The sequence below is a fragment of the Leucopleurus acutus genome, assembly GCF_964270905.1.
Source record: "Leucopleurus acutus genome assembly, chromosome: 4".
Taxonomy (NCBI): Eukaryota; Metazoa; Chordata; class Mammalia; order Artiodactyla; family Delphinidae; genus Leucopleurus; species Leucopleurus acutus.
This window is the reverse complement of record NC_139146.1, coordinates 117062943-117084651: the sequence shown is the minus strand read 5'-3', so window position 1 is coordinate 117084651 and position 21709 is coordinate 117062943. Positions and strand designations below refer to the sequence as shown.

At 36.6% G+C, this 21709-nt stretch overlaps 1 protein-coding gene across 18 annotated transcripts in view; it reads left to right on the top strand.

Moving 5' to 3' along the window:
* SEC31A (SEC31 homolog A, COPII coat complex component) overlaps positions 1-21709 on the top strand; it is a 64424-nt gene that overhangs the window by 37575 nt on the left and 5140 nt on the right. For 6 of the 18 annotated variants that reach the window (XM_082837642.1, XM_082837626.1, XM_082837636.1 and 3 more), the window contains 8 exons: positions 79-252; positions 2140-2313; positions 5026-5118; positions 5807-5933; positions 7602-7943; positions 15794-15832; positions 17329-17387; positions 18879-19142. In XM_082837642.1, the coding sequence (XP_082693768.1) occupies positions 79-252; positions 2140-2313; positions 5026-5118; positions 5807-5933; positions 7602-7943; positions 15794-15832; positions 17329-17387; positions 18879-19142 (1272 nt within the window). The remainder of the gene's footprint in view (positions 1-78; positions 253-2139; positions 2314-5025; positions 5119-5806; positions 5934-7601; positions 7944-15793; positions 15833-17328; positions 17388-18878; positions 19143-21709) is intronic. The other 12 variants (XM_082837633.1, XM_082837631.1, XM_082837635.1 and 9 more) reach the window with 6 other exon arrangements.

Sequence of the window (21709 nt, the reverse complement as noted above, 5' to 3'; positions counted from 1 at the left end):
TTTTCCTGCTTCCTCTCAGTATACATCTTGGTATCATTGTCTGTTTCTCCTTCACTCTCCTTTCTTTTTCTCATTTAGGATCTGATTGAGAAAGTTGTCATCCTGCGAAAAGCTGTACAACTCACCCAAGCCATGGACACTAATACTGTAGGAGTTCTTTTGGCTGAGAAGATGAGTCAGTATGCCAATTTGTTGGCAGCCCAGGGCAGTATTGCTGCAGCCCTGGCTTTTCTTCCTGATAACACCAACCAGGTAATTAGAACTGGCCATTTTTCTTCTTTGAATATGTGAGTAAGGTGAGTTCAGTAGATAGCACTCAGTATGAAACATAAATGTACTAGTAGGTGGAATGATTTGGAGCAGTTGAATTTCTGTCACCTAATAGGTGAATATTATTGACACGTCTTCAAGGGTAATTTCAGGTGTATTCAAGTATTCAAGGCAGAGAAAACTACATCACATTCCTAATTTAGTGTCCTTATTTGGTGTGCAGTAAAACTTGGGCTTTTTCATGATACTTGTTTCAATTCAATAAGTGACTGAATATGTAGTGATGAATAGGATTGCCAAGATCCTTTCCCTGAGGGAGTTTCCAAACTCAAAATGATAACAAGTATACATGGGATTCCAAAGTGATAAGGACAATGATAGAGGTAGTGGGAGCACAGAAGAGGGAAATCTAAACCCAATAGTGCAGCATGGGTGGAAGCTGGGGTGGGGAGTGAGGAAGATTTTCCACAAGTAGGTTATTTCTGCATTGTGTATCTGCTAGAGCTTAATTCGGAGGCTTTTCTTATTTCTGTACTTTTTGTTCTAAACTTTATTCTGTTTTTGACGAAATATTTTAGTTAATTGTTTTCAGTATTTTGTCTGTTCTAGGGAATTGTCAATAAATTTCATTGAGTAATTTCATTGAGTAAAAATACTTCTATCTGTGTTCCAGGACTGTGGAGGTATGACTCTCTAGTTGGTTTGGTATACACTTATATGTAGGATCCAGCTCACATCTTTCTGAATTGTTAATGAGAATATTAAGTAGAATAGAAACGAAGTCTTTATCTTTATAATGACTTTGGTATAATAGTTTTATAGGATTTTTTACTTAATAAGGTCTTATTATTATATTGAAGTATAAGACCCTTTATCTTAAGACTAACTTACTCTAAGACCTTTAGACCTTCTGGCCTGAGAATTAAACTCTTTATTTTTAATACTGTTTATAATCACATACATTTTCTATACATTATTCTTCATGCTTTTCTTTGGACTTTTAAAGAAGAGTCTTTATGCAAAACTTGTAATTTTGACGTTACTTCCACCTATATATCTCAGTATATACCCTTAGTATTTTCTGGGGAATATTTCCTGAGACTTTGTAATATCATTATAGTATATAGTTCCCCTCCATAAAAGGCAGGTTTACCTAAGTATACCTACAAAATTTAAATGGTGTGTTTAAACCTTTAATGAATTTATAGAAATGTATAATTTTTCTAGATAATTAAATGAATTCTTGCTGAAACATTTTAACACATTGCTTTTTTGTTGTTGTTTGGTAATAACTAGAACATGTGTATGGTAAACTCATACTTACTATAGATCTATATAATTATAGATCTGTGTGAGCTACCCTGAGTTTGACATCTTAACTCTTTTATTTCAAGCATCTCTTTTTTTTATTAATTTTCATGTCTTTCATAGATCACCATTTTCTTCCATCACCATCTTTAGCAGTTGATTCTCTTTTGGAGCCTTTTTTCCCTGCAGAGAAACAAAGTTGTATTTTTTCAGCTGCTTTTGTGATTTGTGAGCATTACTCAACTGCAAGAGAAACAGCAAAAGAGCAGTGATGATAAGTGACATTGATCTTGCATACTACCATGTGGTAGGCATAATTCAAATCCCTGCCTCAGTTAAATTACAAGTTACACTGTATATAATGGACCTTTGGTGTCAGTCTTGAGTATTAGAAACCATGATGTCAGACCCTAATGTGCCAGGGTTTATTGCATAATATCCAGCATATGAACAAAAATCATATGAATGATCAAGCTTACTTTAAGAAGATCAACATGCTGTCATATATAGTTGGGTGAACTCTTAACAATTTGCTTTGCTTTCTTCCATTGCTTCTTATAGCCAAATATTGTGCAGCTTCGTGACAGACTTTGTAGAGCACAAGGAAATCCAGCAGGACAACAGGAGTCACCTAAAATTCCTTATGAGAGGCAGCAGCTGCCCAAGGGCAGACCTGGACCAGTTGCTGGCCACACACAGATGCCAAGAGTTCCAGCTCAACAATATTATCCCCATGTGAGTGATATGGTCCAGATTAAGTAGGAACATTTATATATTTCAAATTGGTGGTTTTAGTTTCTTGAGTAAGAGACCAGTGATAAAACTAGACAATGTATTATTTTAATGGTTATAGTTTTTCTGATCTTGAAAATAGCACTTATGATGTTTTTAAAAATTATCCCTTTGATCTAATCAAATAATTTACAAACTGGGTAAAATTAATTTAAGCTCTCTGGGGAGAGTTCTTCTTATTTCTCCATCACTCAAACTTAAATTACACATGTACATCTGTTCTTGAAATTTTTACAATTTGATTCATCTAACAAACTGTGAGTAAAGTAGTGGGAACAATTTTGTGGGTAATTTGGTCACTTTTTTTAAACGTTTTTAGAAAATAGTCTCTTTTTAAGTATTATTTTCTGAGTCATTAGTGTGGTTTTACTATGTCTTCTGTATCAGCACAGTAAAGAGTATCCAGAATACAAACATTTTTCTGGACAACTTTATATTAGAGAAAAGTGAGTGACCAAAGGTATATGAAGTTGTAGGTCATGGGGAATGTAAAGATGATTAAATAATTTTTATTAATTAACTAATTTATTTATTAAATTAAAATTGCCAAATGGTTAGTGGCATAAAATGTGACCTCTTATTGTCTTTTACTATTTCATGTAGAAACTTATATTTCCAGACCAGCAGATAACCTTCATGTTCTTAAATAAAAAGTATATTTTCGTAAGTAATAAATGGTCTTGATCGATAACAAAGTTAGTAGGTACTCTGCCCATTTTATTTATTTATTTGTTTTTGAGATGAAACCACCTCGATGGCAGTCTCTCTTATTTATTTATTTATTCATTCATTCATTTATTTTTGGCTGCATTGGGTCTTTGCTGCTGCGTGCAGGCTCTCTCCAGCTGTGGCGAGCGGGGGCCATTCCTCGCTGTGGTGCCTGGGCTTCTCACTGTGGTGGCCTCTCCCAACGCGGAGCAGGGGCTCCAGGCACGCGGGCTCAGCAGCCATGGCACCCAGGCTCAGCCGCTCCGCGGCACACGGGATCCTTCTGGACCAGGGCTTGAACCCGTGTCCCCTGCACTGGCAGGCGGGTTCCCAACCACTACACCACCAGGGAAGTCCCTCTGCCCATTTTAAAATAGAACAAATTGCTGATAGAATTGATGGGGTCATTTTTACATTTTGTAGCAAAAGTAATCATAAAACCATGAAAAACTAAATTTAAAAAAATTCATGCTCTTTTGTCTATTATGCTTTTGATTGCTACTTAATCAGGATAGATTACATTTGAATATAATTATAACTGTACTACTCTCTGTTTTATTTTTTGGTTCATTTGACAAATATGAATTTAAGGGCCTGTCTTTATTCTCCCTGTTGAGGGTATATTGGTAAACAAAACTAAATTCCCCACTCTTGTTGCTAGACTTAGAAAGTGTATGACATGGATAGGGCAAATCAGGTGATGGCTGGGAAACTGAGAGGTGGAGAAGTCTAGCGACTAACCAGAGTTTTAAGACATAGAGCTTGAATTTGTCAGCATGGCTAGTTAATGGTTAACAGGATTGGAACTCCTAAACTAAGCACCTTGAGTTTGACCTCACTGTGTCAGAGCACTGAAGTAAGGCATTCTCTACATTGGGAGAAGAGAATATTTACTCCTTATGTCGTTGGGTTTAATCTATCTTTCTGGGAAAATGTAAAAACCTTGAAAGACTTTTATTATACTGTGACTTAGCAGTCTCATACTTTAAGAAAAGGAAAACAAATTCAGTCATAAATTACGCAGTGATTTATCTTGATTAAAGCTTATGATATGTTGAATGAGGACAGTGGCTTGTGGTTTTAAAGACATGCTTATAGGCAGGAGTAAAGGGATTTCTGAAAGGGAAGCCAACTGAGTAGGAGTTCTCCTCCTACTACAACAGCACATCTTTGCTATTAATTGTTTATATGATAGAGTTTCTTCTACAAAGACTTACTTGACAAAAAATATTCTGATGGCTTAAAAACATTTTTTTTGAAAACCTCTGGACTCCAGGGTAAGCAACATGGTGTAGTGTAGCAAACACTGGCCTGGGAATCAGGAGACCTAGAATCCGTCCTAGCTCCATCATCAACAAGTTGTATGGACTTCAGCCAGCCCCTTCATTTCTCTGGGCCTTGGTTTTCTCAATGGTAAAGGGTGGGGATTAGATTGGATGATCTTTAATATGCTCTGATTGTATGATTCTAAGCCTCATATGGAACTAACATAATTTTTGTGGCTCTAATGAAATCCGGAAAAGGGAGCTTATAGCAATATGTTTACGGATCTAATAGTAGCATGAATACAATTAGTGCTTCAAAAATCACTTTTTTACTCAATTACCTTTTTTTTTTTTCCAGAATGTCTTCTTTCCTTCCCTACTTACAGAACTTACCTTTTCCCACTTACTCTTGACACTTGAACGGCATTGTTCTTTCTGCTTTGATTTAGTTTTCATATTGATTTTTCTACTACCTCCCTTCCCCTGTTCTGTTATGAAAGGTGTTTTTTTCTTTTGGAATCCCAGCTACCTTGAAAGCAATTGCCTGGCTAATGTGTGCTATCTTGCTGTTCTTATTTTTTGCTTTGCATCTGGCTATTAATGCCTGTTGGGTTTTTTTTTTTCTTCTTTTAACATTTTCATGTTTTATGTTCTGTGATTGGTATTTCTTTGTTCAATTCAGGTTAGAATTGCCCCCACTGTCACTACCTGGAGTAACAAAACTCCTACCGCCCTTCCCAGCCATCCACCTGCAGCCTCTCCCTCTGATACACAGGTATATCCTTCATTATTCCTCTTTGAGCAGAATTCTGCTCACCTAAATATATAGTTATATATTCTCTACCCACCTCCCTTAAGTTCCCCTCCCCCCATCTGTCTATCTGCTTATTGCATTTTAGTGCCTTTAGGATGCAAGAAGCCGTTTTTAGCACAATTAATTTATTTTCTTATCACTCTCCTCTTCTTTTGCAGTTCTAAATTGACTTGAACTAGAAAAACATCAACCAAGGTTCTATCAATGGTTTAAATCTGATTTCACTGAATATTTTTTCCTTTCTTCTTCTTCTTCCTCCTCCTCTTCTTCTTTTTTTTTAGCATCGTAGAGAAGATGATATCTCCTTGTAGCATTTATACTTAATATTTTCGAAGCATTAGTCGTGGATGGACTTAAGTAGAGATGGAAAATCCTAGTGACTTACTATAAATATCATAGATCCTATTTTATGAGGCTGTTAGCATCTCTTGCCATTCATTGTTATTATTACTTTGGACCTGTCTAATCTTTAAATCACACAAAATGTGTTGCTCAGAAAATGTGTCTTGAAGAAGATAGTATGCACAAAATGCAATTTTTTTACACAAAGTTTTTTTTTTTTAATTACATTTCAAAGATTATAAATCCATCTGGTAAGATTCTTGGTTCCAAATGTAATCCTCCTTTTTACCATATTCTCATTTCCTAGGGAGAAAATCCTCCACCTCCAGGCTTCATAATGCATGGGAATGTTAATCCAAATGTTGCCACAGCTCAGCTTCCCACATCTCCCGGTCATATGCACACCCAGATACCACCTTATCCACAGCCACAGCGTAAGTAGTGTGACCCTGAAGTCCTGTCACAGCAGCATGTCTTGTCTTATCTAGTGTAGTAACTGTTTACTTTGAAGCTCCAAAGCCATGATCAAATCAGTTTTAACAAGTAAAGAAAGAACCATTCTGTGTAGGACTTGAGTCCTTGCTATAGCAAAGCATGGTTTCCCTGGGAGGCATCCTGAATCAACATGCTAGGAAACAGCTCCTGTGTCAGTCCATTCAGAACAGTTGGCTCTTATTCCTGAGCCTGTTAAAGCGAGTCAATTGTCCCATGATTTTGGTATAAAAAAATAGAATTTTAGAAATTATTTAGTACATATTCTTTTCCTTTAGGCAAGATGATGCAAACCATTTTTGGAAAATTGGTTCCAAGGGGCATTTGTTGTCGTCTTCCATTTATTTAATTTTTTTAGGAAACAGACTATTTTTTAGAGCAGTTTTAGGCTCACAGCAAAGTTGAGTGGAAAGTACAGGAAGTCTCGGTATACCTCCTGCCTCCGTGCACAGCCTCCCCACCACAGACATTGTACACCACGGTGGTCTGTTTGTTACAGTCAGTGAGCCTACACTGACTCAGCATTTTCGCTCAGAGTAGTTTATCTTAGGGTTCCCTCTTGGTGTCAGACACTCTGTGAATTTTGACAAATGTATAATAATGACCTTTCCCCTATTGGCTTTCATTTTTTTAAGAAACTACACTTGCAAAGTAAAACATCACCTCTATTTTAAAATTTAAAATAAGCAAAAATGGAAACCTCAGAGTGGACAATTATATGACTGAACAACTACTATAAAACACGAGGATGTTACCTAGCAAGATCTAATCTTAACGAGCATGTTCTGTGCTCCTAAGATGTGTGTTCTTACTTAACATGAGTACAAATTTGATACAGCTTTTCGCTCAGTGCTCAGCATGAAAGTGCTGTCTTCAGAGTAGGATGAGCACAGTTCTGTTAGATTCCCTCTGCAGAGGTTCATATTCTACCCATGGTCACACAAAAGGTAATGGTATCTGGGTTCAGGTCTTTGCATTAAAACATTAGTTGGCTGTCTGATTGCTTATTAACCAACTTTGTACAGTGTAAGAAATATAATAATTGTCTTGCCAGGGATCATACAGAGTTGCTTATTAATCTGGAACTGTGCTCAAACCCAGAATTTGAGTAGCTGATGATTTTACTAGATGTTGGAGAAGGTATCTGATTCATAACAATAGTGCTCACCCTACAGTTGTTATGGTGGAAGAGGTCTTGAGCTGCCACCAAGCTCCCTTAACTTTTACTGTAGAGGGGACTGCTTTGGATGTGTAATTCCTGCATGGCTCCATCTGATGGCTAGTAGGTGTCACTGCAGTCTTCACAGGAACAGGATGTCTCAGAAAAGGGTCAGTCTTCTGGTTCTTGGGTCTGATGACTCAAAGATTTTCATAGCCAGCAGCAGTCTGGAGATGTCAGGGTTCAAAGACTGGATCCAGTGACTTTTGGTATAGTTAGGGCATCCAGACTATCAAAAGCATAACCTGTTTTAAGTGGGTAATGTTTGGTTGTAGCTTATTATTAGAAGAATTGAAAATAATTTCCATAGAATGAGATAACTTTGGGTTTCTGTTGCTGTCTGAATAAATTAGTAACTAATTAAAATTTCTGTTTCTTCTCCTTGGTGTAGCTTATCAACCAGCCCAGCAGTATTCCTTCGGAACAGGGGGGTCAGCAGTGTATCGACCTCAGCAACCTGTTGCTCCTTCTGCTTCAAACGCTTACCCTAACACCCCGTACATATCTTCTGCTTCTTCCTATTCTGGGCAGTCTCAACTATACACAGCACAGCACCAGGCCTCTCCACCTACCTCCAGCTCCACTGCCTCTTTCCCTCCTCCTCCTTCCTCTGGAGCATCCTTCCAGCATGGCGGACCAGGAGCTCCACCGTCATCTTCAGCTTATGCGCTGGCTCCTGGAGCAACAGGTACACTGCCTGCTGCCGGCGAGCTGCCTGCATCCCAGAGAACAGGTCTGCGCTTGAAAGGGACTTGGTTTGGCTCCGTCTTTCATTTTTTCGTGATCACGTGGGTGGATGGAGGGGAATTATTTCTAACTGTAAACTGGGCAATGTGAGGTATTGATTTAATTGTATAACAAATTCTAAAACTATTTCTAAAAGTGTGATTTTCCCATAATGAACTTTAGTTGCTAGATGAGGAAAGCTTTAGAGCTTTAAAAGGGTAAGAGCATATAATCTGCCATTGAATTTAAAATAAGCAGTAAGAAATTAGTTGGCCAGATAAGTGGGGGTTGGAACTAGATTTAATTGACACTAATTTCTTTGCCAGAGTAAAACGATGCTCTGTGTTCTTCCTGAATTTTCAGATTTTAAGAAATGAGGCTGTACAAATTTTGTAATTATGTTTGTTTGTAAAGGTGAGCAAGGATCTCGACATGTGTATTGAAAGGAAAAAAGTGAAAGAATGCAACTCTGACAGAATCTCTAAGACAGCAGAAAGTATACAGTAGTGCAGGGATTCTCTCCATTAGGACAATTCTACCCTCACAAACATTTTGGAAATTTCTAGGCATTTTTGTTGTTGTTGGCAGTATAGTTCTGCCTGAAATTTTCTAATTAAAATCATAATTTAAAATTATTTTTATAGTAAACACACATTTTATAAATTCTTTTTATCTTTCATGTTACAATTAAAGCATTCTATTAATTTTTTATAAGTAGGTAATATTATCTGATTTTCATGTTAGGATTATAAAAGGGACCTCAGAAGTATTACAAAAAGAGATCAATGAATCGGGCCAAGAACCACTAACATAGTAAAGAATTCAGACTTTGGAATCAGACTTCCTGTGTTTGTATGACAGCTTCACTCCTTTCTAGTTATGTGACCTTGAGTAAGTTACTTAACTTTAAGCCTCAGTTTCCTCATAATAATAATAGTATGTACTGATAAGCTTATGAAGAGATTGAATGCATTAGTACATTGAGAGCATTTGGGGACAGTGACTGCAAAGTTAGCTGTGATAACACATCGCTCAAAATTAGAGCTCTGTTCCTTTTTTTTTTGTCCCTGGTTTAATGTATACTTGTTACTAAGGGTATTTGAAAATAGTTTCCCTTTCAGATTATAATTGATGGTTTTAAACTAGAGGGGCAAAACAGGAGTGAGTCTTGCTTTCTAATACTGAAGTTATTCCTGGAAGTCCAGTATATGTTGTTCTCTTTTTATCTGCTAAGTAGTAGCTTTAATAACTGAAAACACTGAACATATAATAGGATTTATTGAGCAAGTATTTTTTTTCTGGGAAGTCTTATGGATCCAGAATTATACACATATCTCCTTCTCTCTTCTTTGATATATAATATTAAAGTCCAAAGTACCAAAAATCATACACACAATATGTATCAGCCTTTACTGTACAAATAAAATTTGTATAATTTTCAATACAGATATTTCAGTAGGTTGATATTTAGAGAGGAGTGTTAATTCAATTGTAGAGTTCAAAAAATTACCTTTTAAAACCTGGATGAGTGAAAACAGTATATATTCTGAATAGTTGGGTAATAGCTTGAGTGAAAGATGGATTCAAGTAAATCCCCACATAAGAAAGTGGTACAGTGAGGTAGGAAAGTGAATTATCATTTATTGAACATACATTGGACATGTACCAGCACTACCATATATTTTCTTTTTTCTCATAACCATGAGAAATAGGAATAATTATTTTTTTTTAAATTGCCATGAGGAAGCTTGAGTTTCCTAGGGTTATGTATAATGTTTTCATGATTGCACAGTGATAGTCTCCAAGTTGAGATACAACTGAGATACCCCAGTCTCTCAGTCTTCAGAGCCCATGTTCATTATTCTTTACCAGATAGTCTAGTCCTGATGAAAGGGGTAGAAATAGCTATCAGTGTTGGAATTACAGAAACATTTAGCATCACTATTTTAAGCATTTGTTACTTCATCATCTAAGTTAGATATTTGCATGGGTATTTTTTTCCTCCTTAAGCTAAAGGGCATTTGGCCATATAATAAAGTCTTTGCTTATGTACAAAGTAACAGTGTTCTAACCTGGCTGAGAAGCAGAGTAACTAATAGGAAGATGAAGCCATACATTTTTCAATACTCAGCATGCACTAAGCTAGCTGCTTTGTTACCTCTTGCATGTTAGTAGTCCCTGTATTTTAATTAATAGTTAGAGCTTTACCTTATTTTTATTTTTTGATTTCCTAAAAAGTTTGCTTAGGTTATACAGATAACTGTGACTAAAAGTTTTATCTTTGTCCTAATATGTCTTAGATTATTATATCATGGTTTTTTACGGGACTTGGAAATTCCACTTATCCGGTGGATTCTTCTTGATAGACAGTAGGATTTTCAAGCCCTGTAACTATTAGTGAAACAAAAAATTATGTGCCCACTGCTCAGAGAAACTCATGTTGCAATCATCAAAACATTCATTCAGTAAATTCTTAATGAGAACCTGTTCAGTCTATAATCAGAATTATTCTAGGCACAGGTAGGAAGGCAGAAAAGTACAGTACATTTCTAGTGAACAGCACATAGCTTTGTTGTAAGTTGGAACATAAAATTTGTATTGGGGCCAAATTTTGGAAAACATTAAATGTCAGGGCAAGAAATTTACACTTCATACAGTAAGAAGAAAAATTCTAGTGGAGGAGTTTGAACTACTGAGAGGCATGGTCAAAGTGGTACTTTAGGGAGGTTAATCCGGAGCTGGTTCTGCAAAACAGATTGTGAGCAGCATGGCAGAATCAGAGGCAAGGAAAAGAGGCTGTCTCCAAGTTCTATGTATAAAGTGCTAACAGCCTAAGTTAGTATAGTGCAACATGTTTCAGTGGTGGCAGCACAAAAAGCAGGAAGTTTTCCTAGCTCTACTGTCCAGGATAAGTAAGATACTGCTGGTATCCCCCCACCTTTTTTTTTTTGTCCCTGGTTTAATGTATACTAGTTACTAAGGAAGAGCACTTTCAAATGTGAAGGCCCAAGAAGTTTACTTAGAAAAATTTTCTGATAAAATGACAAGCTCTCATGAAGCTGTTTTTGAGTAAACAGTATTGATTTTGTTAAACAATGGAAAATTTAATTTGGGTCTATATATATATATATATATATATATATATATAGTCTTGTGCTCCTTCACATAGAAGAGTCTTGAAGGGGCATAATATTGCATATTTTCGTGAAACAGTGTGCTGAAAAAAAAATTTTTTTTTTAATTTTCATAAACACTCCGTAGTCAAACTATAAGTACCTGGTTTTTAACCCTTTAAACAAAGGAAAGGAGCATGATAGCCTTCCTTATTTTTCTTTGGATAAATCTGTTTTATCTCATGTCATTGGAAAATGACCTTAAGGATTCATTCTTTCTAAATTTAAATTTTTAATTTTGTGATGCCTTTTTTAAAATGTGACGTGTGAGGCTAACGGGGAAGGGGGAGGTATATGATTAACAAGGATGCTGTATTCTCTCCGTCTCAAATTATCTTTTAGCCAGAAGTCTCCATACCATTGGCACTAATATTTTTCTGTGAATCCACTGAAAGTATCTTAGCCAGTGCCTAGATCCTACCGTTATGCAAGGACACCTTGAGAAGGTTCCCAGTGAGAAGTGAGATTGAAGTAAAGATGGTAGCAACTCCACTTCTGTGTGTGAGACCAAGCGCTTCTCTCTTCCTTCCCTAAAGACCACGTGGAGGACTAATCCCTACACTAAGGTGGATAAGGGTCTCCAGAATCCAGTGACATGCCATATTCAGTTTTTAAGTTAATGTTCCCTTGATTTTTATTAATTTTTTATTGTAGGATTTTGAAAGACCTCAAATAGTATAGAGAATAAAATTAAAATTATCTGTAATTCTGCCACCCATATATAACCACTAATAATTTAGGTGTATTTATTCCCTTCATACACATATATGCACACATATATGTATGCATGCATGTATTAAAGTTCTTTTAATGTTGAATATATATAACATAAAATTTACCATTTTAATCATTTTTAAGTGACATCAAGTGCATTAAATTATTGTACAATCATCACCGCTAACTACGGAACTTTTTTGTCATCCCATACTGAAATTATGTAGCCATTAAAAACCTCCTGTTTTCCCCAGCCCCTGGTAACCACCGTTTTACTTTGTTTCTATGTATGTATTCTAGGTACCTCATATAAGTAGTCATAAAGTTTTTTCTTCTTGTAACTGGCTGTTTCACTGTCTTTAAGATTCATCCATATTATAGCATGTATCAGAATTTCATTTTTAAAGCTAAGTAATATTCCACTCTAAGTATGTACCACATTTTGTTTATCCATTAACCTGCACATGGGCATTTTGGCTGTCGTGAATAATGCTGCTGTGAACATGAGTATACAAATATCTATTCAAGTCCCTGGTTTCAGTTCTTTTGGGTATATACCCAGAAATGGAATTACTGGATCAAATAGTAATTCAGTGTTTAATTTTTTGAAGTGGTGGCACTATTTTACATTTTCACCAGCAATGCGTAAGGGTCCAATTTCTCCACATCCACACCAACACTTGTTGTTTTCTGTGTTTTTGTTTTTGTTTTTAATTCTCGCCATTCTAATGGGTGTGAAGATAGTAGTATCTTATTGTGTGCATGCATTTTTAAAGAATTGAGATCATAACTCACACATACACTCATAATTTACATCTTACTACTTTCCTTAATATTACACCATGAACCATTTTTCAATGTTCTTTAAAGTTATTGTCATGTTTAAAAAGAGTAAGAAAGAGATTTATGCCCATTTTTAAGGTTTTTTGAAAAGGTAAAAAAGATTATCTTCCCTTACTAGTTTTATGAGAGAATTATGTCCAAGATTAGTCTCTGCTATGTTTTTTTTAAAAATATTGACCAAGAGTATCATTTTGCACATCCGTAATGAACCCCCACAATACTGTCTCCTGTAGATATTCATGTTCTTCATTTAGTTTGCTTTACCTAGTGTTGCTATTAAAGTGTGTCTCAATAAAGTAGAGGTCAATTTAATTGTGTTTTTAAAAAGTCATATTTAAACAATTTAAAGATATAAAAGCAAAACTATTGAGGGGTTAGAATCATAGCTAAGATAAAACTGTTAAATTGATCAGAGATTTGAACAAGGATTTTTCTGGACTGAAATAAAACATATTGCTAAATATATTGCATGGTTTGAGGTTAGGAGGGGCCAGTTAGGCATATATTTTGGTGGGAACTTTGATTATTGTACCATCGTTATTTTCAATTCAACAGGCAGCCTACCCTCAAGTTATGAGGGATAGCCAACTGGCTATATGTTCCTGTTGAAAATCTTTTTGTTTCTTATTTCATTCAGTTTTACTTGTAACTTTCAATTTAATTTGATTTCTTTATAACTTTGGTGTCATTCTACCAAAGGGTCATATGAAATTGTTCCACATACTTTTTTGTGCTGCTAATAGTTGGTGAAATCAGGATACCCCCTCAGGCTTTAATATCCAAGGCTAAGATCACTGCCATGAGAGGTTAGAGGAAAAACTGGTCTCACCTTCTGCTCCCACGTTTCATAGGGCTAGAGAGGAGGCATGTTGTTGAGACTGCTCCCTGAAAAAACTGATCAAGGCCAGGGTACCTCCAGTACTTTTAGGTTTTTCACACCGTCGACTCCCCCCTGCCCCGCCCCAATACCAAAATCCAAGGATGCTCAAGTCCTTTATATAATGTGGCGTAGTATTTGCATATAACCTACGCACATATACTTTTATGTCTAGATTGCTAATAATACCCAATACAGTGTAAATGCTTGCAGCAAATTCAAGCTTTGCTTTTGGGAACTTTTTGGATTTTTTTTCCTTCCTGAATGGTTTTTTTTTCTCCCCCCGCCCCCGGTACGTGGGCTTCTCACTGTTGTGGCCTCTCCCGTTGCGGAGCACAGGCTCCAGACACGCAGGCTCAGCGGCCATGGCTCACGGATCCAGCCGCTCCGTGGCATGTGGGATCTTCCCGGACCAGGGCACGAACCCGCGTCCCCTGCATCGGCAGGCGGACTCGCAACCACTGCACCACCAGGGAAGCCCCCTGATTGTTTTTGATCCTCAGTTGGTTGCATCTGCAGATGTAGATCTTGGGGATGCACTGTATATTGTCCACCTCAGCCCAGAAGCTGAAGTCTGGTGCTAGAGAGTACATCAGTAGTTGCAAATCAGGTCTGTCCTCTGTCATAATGCACACAAAGTGACTCCCAGGGATTTATTAACTGTAGTGCTATGAGGTCATATCTTGCATGGGGAGTTAAATTGTAAAGTCATCATTTAAGACAAAAATAAATCACTTAGAGTCAGTTATCCGTGATCACCCCTTTCTTCAGTTAAGCCCTCATGAAGAAGTTGCTTGTGGTTAGAAGCCATATTGTATGAACAACATCTATCCTTAGCTCCATACAGTGAAATTTCAAACTGTGGGATTAGTTCTCCCACCTCACAGTTCCTCTGGGGCATGTGCTTCTTGAGTAGAGCTCAAACTGAATTGAACTCACTAGTTAATGCTACATTCTCTTGATTCCTCTCTCCCCAAGTGAAGATAGTTGAATTCCCCTAAGTTGTGTGTTCATATGATGTATCTACACTGCATGCTTTTGATTGGAGGCTGGACCTGGACCAATCCTGAATATCCGACAATTTTGGAATTGCTGTATTAGTTCTCAGCCTTCTTTCCTCTTGTCCACTGCCAGAGACTTCAGTTCTTTTAAGAGAAGTAGTGATTTCTGGAAGATTTGTGCTAAACAGTCTGCAAATCTGTATATTCTTATAGAAAAGACCATATGGGATGGTTACATATTTACTGGGCCTGTTCCCATTTATGCTCATACTCATGGTGTGACCCCAGAAATTAGTTCCTCCAGAATGCAGATCCTTGGGGCCTCCCAAATCCAGCAATAAAGTAGCACCTCCTTGTTAAGATTGTCTAACATGCTTATTATCTTTATCAATGTAGTGTTGAAGTCCGCTCAACGATGTAGAAATCCTCCCATTTCTCTTTAAAACCCTACTACTTAAAGAGGATTTGGACCAGCAGCATTGGCATTACCTGGGAGCTGGCTGAAGCAATAGAATCTCAGGCCCTACGCTATACCTAGTGAATTAGAATCTGCATTTTTACAAGATCTTCACCTGATTTGGATTCACAGCTTTAAAAAATACTAAAGTGGACACAGTTATAATATGTTAGGAAGTGCTCTCAGCCCTCCCCGCACCATGATATTACTGAGCTAGATAGCTAGATAGTAGAAAAATCATCTGTGCAAACAATTAGGGAAATAATGTTCTTTTAAATAGGAAGGAACAAAATTTTCTCTTAAAAGAGACAGCTGGCACAGTGAGAGAAAAAAATAGTGTTTAAGAGTTAATTGGATCTGACACATTTAAATGAATTAGCTTTGCCCACAAACTGATTACTCTCTTAATTAGATAGAAACCATTTCACGTGACTTGATTAAAAAGTAAGTTTTATTCCCTTATAAAATTAGTTCTTTCTTGGGGTTGATGGAGGGAGGAGAAACAATTATAAAATGAGTAGAGTTTACAGTTTGCAGGGCAGAAATAGAGACACAGATGTAGAGAACGAACGTATGGACACCAAGTGGGGGAAAGTGGTGGGGTGGGGGGGGGGTGGTGGGAGGAATTGGGAGATTGGGATTGACATATATACACTAATATGTATAAAATGGGTAGCTAATAAGAAACTGCTATATAATAAATAAAATTCAGAAATTCAAAAAAAAGTGAGTAGAGTTTAGAATGTCTTTGATGATAATACTGTTTAAGTCACTTTTACATTTTGTCTACAGAAAATCAGTCTATGCAAGACCAGGCATCTATGTTGGAAGGTGAATTAGTTACAAAATATATCTTTGGAAATCTTTGAATCACTGACTCTAATTAATGAGTGGATATTCACAATTATGCATGTGAACTTTAAAGCCGATAATATTCCTAAATCTGATCAAATCTTAGAACTGATTGAATTAACATAGTGACACAAATGATCTTGAATCATAAAAGTTGTCTGTTATACAGACTGAAAGACAAGGCTATACCAAGATTGTCTTAGATATAAGAAAGATTAGAAGGTGATGGGAGAGATTTGAATGATTAGTCTGTTTAATGAGAACTTTAAGAATTTGTTAAGCAAATAGCATCATGTCGTTTAATATTTTGTGATTAGTTCTTGAGTGTTTTGAGGCTCATTTGGTGCTCTGTCTCCTAGTCACGTTGTAGAAAATTAATTCTACTTTTAAAATCAAGGCAAATGAGTGCATGCTGGTTAGGAGAATATCTTGTTTTTAAAAAATTTCTATCACATTATGTTCTTTGGTTTGCTAAGCAATTTTGTTGTGATTTAATATCGTGGATATCAATAAAACAAGCAAAAGTATAATACTGAAAGAATGTTTAATTTATTGAAAGAAGAAGAAGTTTTTGCTTTTATATATACACATACACAAAACCTAATAAAATGTAAAATGATTATATTTTGATTTAGTAATTATCGTATCTCTGGCATGTTTTATTCCTTTTTTCTTTAAAGATACAGGCATTTAATAAAGATGTTTAAAAAAATTTTTTTTTAAGATATAGGCATTAAGTACCTTAATGAGTTCTGCTACCTATGTTCATTTCTCACTTTGAGATGACAGGTTTTGGGAGATTTGGGGGGGAGGAAATTTCCTAAAGGTGACAGTAGTTTAATTTTATATTTACTGCCAGCCTGGAAATTTTGTGTGTGTGTGTGGTATTAAAAAAAAAAAATCTTACCACAGATATTTGATGCCTTTTTCTACTTTATAGGTTGTTCTTAATGCAAAGGTGATAAAACATACTGGTGTTGCGTAGTTGGGCTCTGTTTGTTTTTTTAACAGTGTTTCTACCATGTGGATGATTTGGGTATGCTGAATTGCTCTCTGGGAAAATAGGAGATTGCTACTTTTTTTCTTTTTTTGTGTGTGCAATATATCAGAAGCCTTTTTTTGTTTTAGCAGACTCAGGTGATTTATTTTTTCTTTATTAGGAGAGAATTGTTTGAAGCTTATATACCAATATAGACATAAAAACTTCACTATCCTTAAATTTAGTACAACTCTTTCACTTTAAAAGGAAATAATGTCAAGATATGCTGCTTTCTAAGCCAAGGCCCTGTGATTATTAGAGGTAATGAGTTTGAGAATCCAGGGCTACATAGTGATCCCAGCAGCTCAGCTGGTAAAACTTTTGTGACAGTTATCTCAGGGTGAAAGTAAAGTTTGAAGGTATTATATGATGGATACAGTTTAGTTTTCTTTTTTTCAGGATTCTAAAGGAAAATGCCTTCTATTATCTGTTATAGGTTCTCAGAATGGTTGGAATGATCCTCCAGCTTTGAACAGAGTACCCAAGAAGAAGAAGGTACTAGAAAAAGACGTCTATTCAGTTGCCTACAGGTGTCCTGTCAATCATGTAGCCACCTGAAGCACACCACACTTCACTGTTCCTTTAAAGGCAAAGCTGACTGACTGATATACTTAATATGTGTATTTCAACTTACATCTTCTAATCCATGAAGGGAAGGAAAGAAAGTACAAAATAGTATGGTGATATGAATTAAACCCTTTTTAAAAAACAAGATGTAAATTCCCAGCACATCTTTTTCAAAGAGTAGGAAACAAAATTTTATGCTTCTCAAGTGGTTTTTTTTTAGGAGTTACTTTGGTTTTGGGTTCTAACAGTAATCATGAATTTGTAATTATATTTTAGACTATTTTTGTCTATCACATATAATATGAAACGAAATAGCCTTGTAGTTGAGCATCATTTAGATGTTAGTAACTGTTGAGAGCTTGTTAGAGCATAACTTAAGATTCTTCTTTTACCCCAAGCCTTTTTTTTTTTTTTACTCCTAGTGATTTCTGTCCCCCAAGTATAGTAATGAGAGGCCAGAATATAAAATTGGGAGATACTAAATGAGCAAACCCCCCCCCAAAATTAGGTCAATGATAATCAGAAATTTAATCTACTACTTTGAGTGTGATTGATCACTAAGTAGGTATCACTTAATGATCTAGGAAAAAGGTATTACATCTGATCACATTAAACAAACACATATTTGGCATATCTGATCCCAGTATGGCTAGATATAATTCTCCAGACTTTGACATCCTCTTTCAAAAACACCATGGTTTTGGCCCATTATGGGATAAGTGTGGAAGGTAAAGGGGAAACAAAGGTCCAGGTTTGAGCTCCCAGCCCTCTTAGCCAGATTAGCTTTACTTTTTATGTTTTTCTCTAAAATTCTGCATAAAATTTCATTTTAAAAAGTGTTCTCCTGTTATTTAAAAAAAAAATTTTTAACCATGGAATAGTCTAACTCCCTTATTTATTTTTTTAAATTTTTTTATTGAAGTATAGTTGATTTACAGTGTTGTTAATTACTGCTGTACAACAGAGTGATTCAGTTATACATGTATGTGTATATACATTCTTTTTTAAATATGTTCTTTACCATATGGTTTATCATAGGATATAGAATATAGTTCTCTGTGCTGTACAGTAGGACCTTGTTATTTATCCATTCTATATATAAAAGCTTACATTTGCTAACCCCACCCTCCCATTCCAACTCTCCCCCAACCCCCTTGGCAACCACCAGTCTGTTCTCTATATCCCTGATTCTGTTTCTGTTTCATAGATAGGTTCATCTGTGTCATATTTTAGATTCCACATATAAGTGATACCATATGGTATTTGTCTTTCTCTTTCTGACTTACTTCACTTAGTGTGATAATCTCTAGGTCCATCCATGTTGCTCCAAATGGCTAACTCCCTTATTTAAAGCTGAGGAAATGTTGTCATCATACCATTTTTTTCCTTACTCTTGGTGCCTTTTATTTCTTTTAAAAGATGCCTGAGAACTTTACGCCTCCTGTTCCCATCACATCACCAATCATGAACCCCTTGGGTGACCACCAGTCACAGATGCTGCAGCAACAACCTTCAGCTCCAGTACCACTATCAAGCCAAGCTTCATTCCCACAGCCACACCTTCCAGGTGGCCAGCCCTTCCATGGCATACAGCAACCCCTCAGTCAACCAGGCATGCCTCCGTCTTTTTCAAAGCCCAATATTGAAGGTGCCCCTGGAGCTCCTATTGGAAATACCATGCAGGTAACAGTAAATCTGTGGAAGTGGGAGATGGCTTTATTTCGGTATGTTTTCTTAATGTTTTAACTTTTATGGTTATACCTTTATTATTATCTCAATTTGATTTCAATTTAGGCAACTTAAAAATAATAACTTTTTTTTAAGATTGTTCATGTATGTATATTATTTTTCAATGACAAGGCCACATACAAACTTTCCAGAAGGAGCTTATGTATTTACTAGTATATGTTAACAGTAACTTGGCAATTACAGTATTTCATTTGATCTAATCAGTAGCCACAATTTAAGATCAGTTGAATCCATATTTGCATCCAAGGTTGCTAAGCAGAAGCTGTTTCCAAAGGTTTTTTCCTTTAAAATATAAAATAAAAATGTAATGAGTTATATATTTTCTTGTGTATGTGTAAGAGCTAATAAGAGAGCCATATCTTTAGTTGGAGATATAAATTTGTGGTTGCTTTTCACATACAAACAGCTAGTTGGCAAGGCTCTAGATGATGAAAAGTCTACCATATTTCCATATAACTGACTTAGACATACAAAGATAAACATTTTGATCTATTCATGAAAAGTAAAGAGGTTGGGTCACAGTTCAACGTAAGATGAAATAAATTCCTGCCCAATTATAAAACTAGCTCTTCTGTCTGTTATTGTCTTTGACTCTCTAAAGTCAAATTTGTAAAGATTATACCTCTACCACAAGAGTATGTTTTGCTGTTAAGAGATTTCTGCCTAAGGAACTTCTAAACATTAACAGTTGCATTATAAAAACAAGTGTTTTGATGGAGGTGGGAGGGCCTTCTTTTTTCCACAAGAATATATAAAATTATAAAGATGCACTGTTAATTTTTATAATTACAAGTCTGTGGTGTTTGTGAAGCCATTCACTTTTGTTTAGACCTGGGTGCTCATGCTATACTCATCTGACCAGAACCTCAGTTGCCATTGAAAGGGAGAGCTTCATGGATGTGTGTGTTCAGCCAGGCCATAATATCCACCTTCCTGTCTACTTAGATGTCTCTGAGACACCTCACACTTAACATATCCAGAATCTAATTCATAGTCTTCCTTCCAAACCTAGTCGTCTTTTGGTGTGTCCTGTTTGAATTAATGGCACCATAATCCTTCCTATTTAATCCAGCCAAAAACCTGGGCATCATCTTTATATTCTTCTTCCTTTAACCTGTTTTTCAGAGCTATCCCTAAATCTTGCTATATTACTTCAAAATCTCTCTCAAATCCCTTCTCTACATTTCCAGTCTAGTCCATGCTACCTTCATCTCCAGTCTCAAGCAGTGCAGGAGCCTCTAGTTGGTCGGCCAGCATCTACTTTCACCCATCTCTTATCTGGTCTTATCTCCTCATTGCTTAAAACGTTACAGCTTCCCATTGTTTGCAGGATAAAGACCAAAATATTTCACATTGTCTGGATTCTCTCAGCTCATACTCCTCCTTGCTGTCTCTCTCTGCTCCAGTTACAGTGACCTCCTTTCAGTCCCTTGTATCATGATCCTTCCTGTGTACACGTTCTTCTGTCTGGAATGCATTTCCTTCCCCATTTAACTGGTTAACTCCTACTTATCCTTCTGATATAACTTCCTTAAAGAACCTTCCCCTCAGTTAAATCCCAATTATATTGTCTCTTGGTTCTAGTGATGTTAACTTAACCACAGTTGCTATTTTACATACATTTATGACATTTTAAAACTTTCTCTTCCATCAGCCTGTAAACTCCCTGAGGGATGAGATCATTTCCGTATTGGCTCACCAATACTTAGCCAATACCTAATACATAATTGCTTAATGTTTTCTATGAATGAACTAATCAGTCAAAACTTTAAACACTTATACATTCCTTCTTTGTTTTCCCATCTGTACATTCAGTAAGATCATGGACTCTTCTATCCTAACCTTTGATTTAATCTTGCAGTTTGATAATAGCCCAGTTAACACCCTCCAAGAGTAAACCAAAGAATAGAAGAATGTCAGGATAAACATGTCATGAGGAACCTAGGGGTAAGACAGGAATAAAGACACAGACCTACTAGAGCATGGACTTGAGGATATGGGGAGGGGGAAGGGTAAGCTGTGACAAAGCGAGAGAGAGGCATGGACATATATACACTACCAAACGTAAGGTAGATAGCTAGTGGGAAGCAGCCACATAGCACAGAGAGATCAGCTTGGTGCTTTGTGACTGCCTGGAGGGGTGAGATAGGGAGGGTGCGAGGGAGGGAGACGCAAGAGGGAAGAGATATGGGAACATATGTATATGTATAACTGATTCACTTTGTTATAAAGCAGAAACTAACAACAACAAAAAAATGTTACCATAAAATGCTTTTAAAAAAAAAAAGGGCTTCCCTGGTGGCACAGTGGTTGAGAGTCCGCCTGCCGATGCAGGGGACACTGGTTCATGTCCCGGTCCGGGAAGATCCCACATGCCACGGAGCGGCTGGGCCCGTGAGCCATGGCCGCTGAGCCTGCGTGTCCGGAGCCTGTGCTCTGCAACGGGAGAGGCCACAACAGTGAGAGGCCCGCGTACAGCAAAAAAAAAAAATGAGCCAACA